This window comes from Nematolebias whitei, chromosome 18 (genome assembly GCF_014905685.2).
Source record: "Nematolebias whitei isolate Nwh7 chromosome 18, NemWhi1, whole genome shotgun sequence".
Lineage (NCBI taxonomy): Eukaryota > Metazoa > Chordata > Actinopteri > Cyprinodontiformes > Rivulidae > Nematolebias > Nematolebias whitei.
The window spans coordinates 27,760,158-27,769,647 of record NC_056515.1 but is presented as its reverse complement, the minus strand read 5'-3'; the positions used below and the strand labels follow the sequence as shown (position 1 = coordinate 27,769,647).

The window sequence follows — 9,490 nt, the reverse complement described above, 5'->3', positions numbered from 1 at the left end:
CACGAAGTAGGAATAATAATACAAGTAGTAAGTAGTAGTTTATTTTTGTATTGCCAGCGCCTTGGCCACGCCCACTTCTCCACTGCAGAGTCGAGATCATGACACGCTGCACGAGGAAGCTTCTTCATCTGTGCACACAATTGCAGGAGGAAGTTTATCCTGCAGTATGGGCTGCACACAGGTGCAGCAGGTGCTAAATAGTTTAAAATAATGTATTTTAAATAAAAATTCCATGCCGATCGTGCGGCTCATCCATCAATCAGCCAATTTGTCATGTCCAATTTTACTTTGAAAAACCGCGATAGAGCGAGTCCGCAATAAACGAACCGTGAAGTAGCGAGGGACTGCTGTAGTTAGAAAACAAATGTCCAGTGAAATAAAATGAAAAACAGGAAAACAAGAAGATGCTGACACGTTCATCTGCTTTAATGAGTAATTCATTTTGTTTTTGATAGCTTGGACTATGGAAAGAAGCGCGGCTGCACCAGAGAGGAGAGAGAAAAGGAGCGACTGAAGCACAAGTACAAGCGAGAGTTCAAGGGCGCTCTGAGGGAGATCAGGAAGGACTCACGCTTCCTGGCCAGAGAAAAGCTCAACGAAACCATGAGCAGGTGGGGATAACAATGAATCAGCTTTGTAGGTGTGACCAAAGCCCCCCCTCCTCCTTTAAACCTTTAATTTATATGCACGTTGTGTTTCAGGGATGCGGAGAGGAAGAGGAAGGTGAAGGTGCTCCTCGGCAGTTTGGCCACTCAGGAGGGAGAATGGAAAGCCCTGAAGAGATTAAAGAAACGAAATCCAAACGTGTAGTTTTTACTGGGTCTCTCCATCAGAAACTGAGCAAAGGCCATGTCAAATACAACAATAATTTGTTCTTTTATTTGGTTTTGTTTTCATTTCTTTCCTGTTGAATAAACTTTATACAGCTTGCATCAGAGTATTTTGATTGTGGATGTGTGTTGTGACAACTTGACAATGTTGGCTCATTTATCATCTCGTCACCGTTAAAATACAGGACGTGGTCTTAGTTGTGTTGCACATTCTGTCAGAAGCACGTTGGTTTTTCATTCTTTTCTTTAAACCACTTAATTTGTTATTGAAATAAATTTACATTTGGAAGAGGTTTATAAAAGGAGGAACTCAGTCTAAAAGCGATTTATATCAAAACAATGAAGAAAACTGAAATTTTCTTTCTGTTTCCAAGCCATTAACGATTTTAGCCTCTTTTTGGGGGTGCTCAAGCACCCCTAAATTTTAATGCATCACCCCTGGGGGGAAAAAAAAATATATATATATATATATAAATCTGGGTTTGGGTTATGTTTATTGCATTTATGATTGAATGCAACAAAATCTGTTACCACTAAACAGATTTTGTACAAAGTGTTTATTAGGTTGTGTAATGTAAAGCTGAGTGCTCCGTCTGTAACATCTTAGCTAGCGTGTCTGTTTTGCGCACTGCTAGCTTAGCGCTACTTCTTGTGCCATTAACTCTAAAATTGTTATTGAATCAAGTGTTTACTAATGTAGATAAACGTAGATAACTCGTTGAAATACACCAGAATACAAGAAATGGCATCTACTTTATTCAAAACTTTCTGGGGGAGGACCCCCAGACCCCCGCACCAGTGTGTCCCCCCCACAACCATAAGAATGCTTCTGAAGCCAATGGCCACCACATTGTTCAAGCCAAGAGCCATTGTAAGCACTGGGGGCTAAGCACCCCTAAAGGGCATATGCTAGAATCGCCCCTGTTCCAAGCCAAAAATTGTTTGTGGTAATAAGAGAATTAATCATTTTTTAAGGAACATTTTCACTTTTGAATAAAAGAGTAAAAGAACTGATCGGTAACAGCTCACAAAGTAAAATAAAAGCGGCTGGCAAAATCATTCTTCATCCTGCCACACAAAACATGGAGAATCAATGGCATCCTACACAAAATTATTGATTCAGCTGGTGGGATTGGGATTATTTTTGTGTCAATGTCCAAAGAAATGAGAATTTTATGCAAAAGATCAGCAGTCAGTTGTTTCTTCTGTCTCGTGCTGCTATGAGACTGAAAAATTATAAATCGTCTTCAGTTACAAAGGTAACAAATGTGTTTTAAATAATGCTCGCTGCAGGAAGACAAAAGCAGATAATGGGTTTGTGTGTGTCTATGTGTCAACAAAATATTTCATGAAACACACAAAAAATAAAACTTAATTTTGTCATGAATACACATATACATGCATGACTTTTGTAATCAATCCAATTCAAAATGGCTGCCACAGCCAATGACCTTAAATGACAAAAAATAAACCGCTATAGCTCAGACAGTTTTACAGAAACAAACAAAAAAATTCTCATGAGAGTAGCTGCGACTCCTCTCCAGCACACAGACCGAGTGCTAACAGGTTGTAAAAGATCTTTGTTCAAAATGATTAATTAACTTCTTTAGGAGTCGACAGTATTTTTCAGCCAAATTTCTCATAAACCACTGGACAAATTTCAGTGAAACTCAGGAAATGATCATTGGAGGTACATCTACAAATGATTAACTTTTATTGTGAACTCAATAAAGCCATTAACGATTTTACAGATATTGTGCTAAAATTAAGTTGCCGGTAAGTTGTAGATGAGTCATTCACAACGCATGAATGAACTGTGCTGCTCTTGTAGATGATTTCTACTCAAAACTTTTGCGTTATCTGTCTGTTAGCAAAATATGTAATGGACTAATGTACTGATTTTAGTAAAAAAAAATATATATATATGTATACATATTATTGAATGCACATCTATAGCTAATTAACTTTGGGAGTTAACACAATCCAACATGAACAACACAGCTAATCAACATTAGCCAACACAAAAATGGCTATAGTTTGTTCAGTTTTGCAGATATTGAGACACAATCTGGTGTGATAGTAACTGAGAATTGTTCATAACACTCTTGCACAATACTCTTTACATTTCCTGATGTCACATATTTCAAATTATGTTTTCAAGGTTTGACCAAAATAGAAAAACTTCCTAATTTTCAACATAAAACAATGGTTTAAAACTCTGGATGAAAGGCAGTGGGTAAAAGACATTCATCCAAAGAATGTTAGACAATTAAATAGTTTAACAATATATTTAATTTGAACTCTTCTTTTCTTCAGGGTTTACTGGCTACAGCATAAAACGTCAGTGATTTTCATGAACTGGATGCACAAGTTTGAATTTAATAGGATCGAGTGTATTTCATAGGATTTCTGCAAAAGTATTTCAGTCCATGCTTTATATATTTTATTTAACATTTCAGTCCAAACAAATTCATGACAGAGCATTAAAGATGAGTAGTTCAGATGACTAAAAAACACAATATGAATGCACAGTCCATCGCAGAGAAACATTGACAGGATACAGCACAAAAATAGAGATTATTATTATGCTTCCATTTCAGGTGGATCTATGTAAATTGTTCGTTCATACAGAGACACTTAGGTGTTTGTAGATTGTGATATACTCCCATAACTGTGTTTCTGATGGAGCCACACATCTGACACAACACACACACTGTGATCAGGTGGCCTTCTCAGTGGGAGGGACTCACTGTAAAATGACAGCTGGTCACAAATGACACACACCAAACACACACACACACACACACGTATTCTCTACATTTACACACTTTGACGGGTAAAGACAACAGAGACGCGCAGGCACAGACTCCAAAATGGACCAAAGACGAGGCACAACGGGGACTTGGCAGAGCGACATGGAATGTTTCGATCACTGATCTCTGATTGTGAAGCTCTCGGGACGGTTCATTCGTAGCTGTCCTCCTGAGGGGAAAAGAGAACAGAAGGTGTGATGTGACTCCACTCATAGTTTTATGCAAATGATGCCCTGAGAGGCGATCGCCCAGCAGCACACTGGTTTTACAGACACTGAAGCTGCGGGACCAGAACTCCACCCACCCACATCATTTATTCACGACCTCTGGCTGCTGACACACACGGGGCTGAAAGTCACTCTGTGCCCGGAGAAGGATCATGCACACACATTTTCATTAAACAAACTCATGCAACCGTTTTGTAAAATGTTGCCAATTTATGTATGATAAATAGAAGCAAATACTTTGTGTAATACCCCTTTTTGTCAACTTTTTTTAACTTAAATATTTGTTGGTAGGTCAGAAATGTAAATGTCATAATAAATGCATTTAGGAGCATTTTAAATGCTATAATACTTTGATTTTCTAAAACAAAATTACACAAATGTGCGTTTGTCCAGACAAATGTGATTTAAAGTGACGCTCATGAAGGAGTGTGACATGGACGGAGTGGGCAGCTAATAGAGAACTGCAACAAATGAGGTGTGTGTTTGTGTGTGTGACTGGTCTTACATCAGACTGCTCTTCAGGTTCTGAATCAGCTCGTGGCTCTGCTGCTTGAGTTGGTGGCTCCACTGTGGTATCATCAGCCTGAAAAAAAAAGGTCAAACTTGACACAGTGTCCTTATTTTCAATACTTCTTGTCCACATGTTTTCTTGAGTAACAATCTCTATAGGAGTGATAAATGTATCAAAGATGCTCTGTGCCCTTTAAACTGTCTTAAAACTACAGTTCTGTTTTTTCTTTAAAGTTGGGTTCTATGAAAAGGTTATGAACATCGTCTTACCCATTTTAGATTGCTCTTTGTTTAACCTCAGTTGGGAGAAATGTATTTGTAATTCTGACAAACTGATAAGTTAATGGCTAGTTTGAGCAAGGACAGAACCAAAATGAATGGCTACTCTTTTACAACAACTCCAATCTCAAACATTTCATAGCAGGTCATGCAAACATGAAAAAATAACCTTGTGTGTTGCCATGAAGTTTGGATTACATGGTTATTTATGTTGAACTCTGTGAATATTTGTGGATTCTTATCACACTAGCAGCTAGCTTTAGCACTTCCAGTGTAGCTTAAGAGACTTATTGCAGGATTATTTTTTTACCAGAATAATCATGTAATGTGAAACTGACATGAAACTGACATGCTGGTTAGCAATGTTTATTTAACACTGTTTGCACATACTGGTATAAAATGTTAACATGATACTGTAGGATTGAAGAGTTTTTATGAAAGGTGTATGTTAATCACTTGTGTTACCAAATAACAGGAATCAGTTTGGGTCAAATTGATCTGCTCTTTCGGGAAAGGAAGACATGTTTATCTTATAGAATGAGAACCGGGCATCAGCAATATGGGCGTATGAGATGGGGTCTGTGTGAAAACTTTGCAATAACAAGCTTATGTTTGTACAAACCTCTGATGTACATTTATGATATAAAATAAATAGGGGATAGATTGAGAGGACGGGTTCTTCATTCGGTTTTTGTGCTGTTCAGATTCAGTGTTTTCTACAATAAACCCCAACTTTGCTGTCAATCAGAATCAATGTGTCAAATTGCTTTATTTAATGATTTAAGTATCCATGCAGTAAAAATCTACTACATTTGGCGCCCAATGTGGGGTTACCTCTAGTAATTTTTTATAAAATTAATAGTTATAATTAGTACCTTACCAGCTATGCCATTAGTCACAGAACATGGAGGGCAAAGGGCAGATGTTCTTGTCCAGGTTAAGCTAATGTCTAGCCAAACTGGGGCCCCATTTGTTTAGTTGTAGATATATCAATCCATCAAGAGCTAAGTAAATTAATGTAACATTCTGTCACTCCAGCAGGATGTTTCTGAGAAAGAGTTGTGTCATATGTCTGAAAATACAAGTGATTCTATTTTGGTTAGCAATTAACCATACAGCTTTAGGAAGACTTCTGCCCTTTTCTCCATACTCACTCTATGACTGATATCACAGCTCATAAGATACTAATCACTGATAAGTAAATGTCAGAACATCACTAGACTATCCCTTTAAAACTGGAGTTGTTTTAAGACAGCAAAAATCCACCTTTCTCTTGGCCCTACGTGGGCTAGCAGTCAGCTCATCAGTCTGTACCAAGTTAAACTTTCTTCAAACTGAGGTGCTTCAAAACACCATCTACAACAGGTAAGATAGTGATTGTTAAGATTTCCACAGAACCCCACTTCAAAATGAAGCTATGCCTTTAATGTTAAATAGGGTTCTCTAAACAAATGAAGGTTTCCAGGTACAGTCGGTTTCTTCATGCAACGTTTTGTATTTAGGCAGCTTGATTATTTATCTTTAGTAAACCAAAGTCCTGATTTAAATTTAAGGAAAAATAAATCACGACACAGAACAGTTGCACACGTAGCCACAGTCTCTTATTCTCTGCTTACCTAATAAAAGAAAGTGTGATACCTGCCGACCTTTGGACATAACAATAAGTTTGGCAAATCTGACAGATGCACAATTACAAGATGTTAAAGCTGATTTAAGCCGCTTCACTGAAAAAGACAATTGTTACATTTTTATGTAAACGCAACCCAGAAAACACCAAACTCTTGAATTATTTCAGAGCAACCATGATCCACTGTGGCCACTTTTAGCTGGAGGGCCTCTAAATAAAGGAACGAGTGATGACGTGTTAATGGAAAACTGAAGTGACGTGTCTGTCTCGCCTTGATTACAGCGTGTTATTGAGCTGAGTGGTCAGGATGCTGACATGATCTGAAGTTGCATCTACCCATCAAACATCCACCCTGACAGAACAGAGCAGATTAGGGTTCATGCAAAGATGTGGTTAAAAACTTTGATTTGATCACTTTTCGAAAAATTTAAATTCTGTAAACTGTAATCCACAATGGGGATAAAATCTATGTTTCCGAACAAACTCCTTGCGCAGGACATCAGCAGCTTGGGTTTAATCCATTTTCACACGTCTGCTGTCTCCTTTACATCCTAAAATTTCCCTCCCTGTCCTACCTTTCCAGCCTCTCTGCATCATGACGGTGAGTCACCAGCAGCGGATGGAACGGTGCAACAGATGAGCAGATTAATCAAATCTGAGCATCATCTGTTTGTGCCCTCGTCTTCATGTGTGTGTAAGAGTGGATGAAGGACTTTTCCCACCTGGCATTCATTTTTAATAAAATCAATATTAATGATGCTTAATGGCTCTGAGCCACCTGTATAATGATGGTTAAATGGGCACATTGTGCTGCTTTCTGTGTGTCACTGAAATAATCTGTCTATTTTGATCATATTTTATTGAAAAAATATGATATGAGTACAAGAAGAGCTGGCAAACAGTTTAAATAGCTTTATGAGGCACACATTTACAGTTAAAGTTTACCAGTAAAAGAAGAGGTAAGAAAGGGTGTGAATGGGTGTATTGTGATAAAATTCCTGGTGCTTATTTCTAATTAAAGGATGGAGGGTTTAACATCACAACAAACATTCAAAATCATGTTTCTGTTTGTCTGAAGTTAGTGATCAGGCTCTTGCTCCTGGAGGCAGTGCTATAAACGAAGAGGGTAATTACAGCCAAATTTAGTTCCCTCTAAGGGCTTAAATTCATTTTAACACCTTATTAATTCAGATATATAAGAGTGGAAGCTCAGGAAAGTGGAACTCCGATGGCTCAGCAACAAATAATTAACAACCTCCCATTTGGACCTTTTAAATTGTCTTAACTGTGTGTTTGCTGATGAGTGCTTGTGTAAAATGTAACACACAGAGGCTAAATTGTAAATGAAGCTACTTTTTAAGCAATGCAAATATTAATATTTTATTTAAAATCAACTTTGTTTTACAAATTAAACCATTGCAATTCTTTTTTAAACGAAAATACTCTTGATTTATGTTTTACTAAAGAAGACAGGAGTGTGTTACACTTTTTGGAACTAATGAAGCTTCAATTTCCAGAAGCAGAACAGGAATGTCATGTCAAATAATAATAATGTCAGCCAGTTCATAAATAATTTGTCATGTCATTATCAATTAAATAAATCTTTTGTTGGCTGATAGTCAGCCTGACCATATAGTTCTTGCACAGTATTAATTATTAATAACATGAGGATGTTATTATTTCACTTTTGTAAAATCTAAACTTGGTAAGAAATGGTGCTAAAATCCCAACTTGTGCTTGATGCCTGTGATGCCGAGAGCAACAGCAAAGCAGATAGAGGAGGGAAAGCAACTTCAACGTTAGTGCAATTTTATTTAGACAAATTAAATAAATAATTATGATTAAATAAATGATGGGTGGGATGAGCTGCACATGAGTGAGTAAATCTAATCAGTGTTGAAACTGATGTTAAAGTGAGACAGGTCATGTTTATTTTTGTTCAGTTTAGAGCTGATGGTTGGTAGAAAACTGATCATCTGAGCTTTGACCATGATCAGTGGATTACAGGTATCAAAAGGTCCAAAAGAACCATTTCTACCCTTATATAACCAAACAGGGCTGTCATTAGCACTTCACAGCTGAAAGAGGTTCAAACCTCTGATTTTCTGTGTGAAGTTCTCCCTGGCACCTCCAGTTTCTATGGGCACAAATTCTGGTCATAAAGAATAAAATATTTATGACCAGATTTTGAGCCCATACATTTCCTCCAACAGTCTAAAACATGCACGTCAGGTGACGTGCTGTTTCTACTGTCGACCTGTTCAAGGTGTACCCCGCCTCTCGCTCTGTGACTTCAGGAAATAGGCTCAATTACAAACTTGTGCCCAAAAGCTACATTTAAAATGATGCATGACATACACTAGTCTAAGACTTCAATCATGCTCATCTGTTAATTATTTCAAAATGCTGAGGTCCCATATGAAAAAACAACAACCTGTTTTTGCAGCTTATCTGTTTTTGCTGACCTTACATAAGGCTGCGTAAAAAATGTTCAGGCAAAATATACAAAACAAAGAGCTCTCTGAGAGGATGAAGAGGATGAAGGTGTCATTTTTCATGTTTTGCTCGTGTCTACATTAAATGATCTGCCTTTGCCTCCTCTTTCTCTTTTATTTCTTGACAAACAAAGGCCAGACTGACTGATGGAGGATACAGGGAAGCTGGCAGCGTGTAACAACTTTCATTTCACAGGAGATAGACACAGCAGATACAAAAAGTGATGACAAATGGTTCAAGGTCAGGACGGCGTCTTTAACACAGCACCGAGTGTGTTTGCAGCTGCAGCAGGAAATGGAGGGATGAGAATTCAATTAAATTCAATTAAAGCTTCCTATTTTGTATCCAAAGCCTGGAAAGCTCCCTGAAATGATGTTTTGCTGGACATTCATACGTACATAAATACAGTGTATATATATATATATATATATACATATATATATATGAATATACAAACATACATATATATATATATGTACATGTATATGTATATGTATGAATATATATATATGAATATGCATACATACCTACATACACACACACATATATGTATATACAGTATATATATATATATATACTGTATATAAACAGACAGACAGACAGACAGACAGACAGATAGACAGATAGACAGATAGATAGATAGATAGATAGATAGATGATAGATAGATAGATAGATAGATAGATAGATAGATAGATAGATAGATAGAT

General features: G+C 37.2%; 1 protein-coding gene across 1 annotated transcript; it reads left to right on the top strand.

The window, feature by feature from the left end:
* Positions 1-455: 455 nt before the first annotated feature.
* On the top strand, positions 456-838 carry LOC119424668 (nucleolar protein 14; the record flags this gene model as incomplete). Its single annotated transcript, XM_037692159.1, is given in 2 exon segments — positions 456-611; positions 702-838. Coding segments are annotated over 2 exon segments (265 nt in total), but the record flags the coding sequence as incomplete, so codon positions are not given.
* Positions 839-9,490: the final 8,652 nt, after the last annotated feature.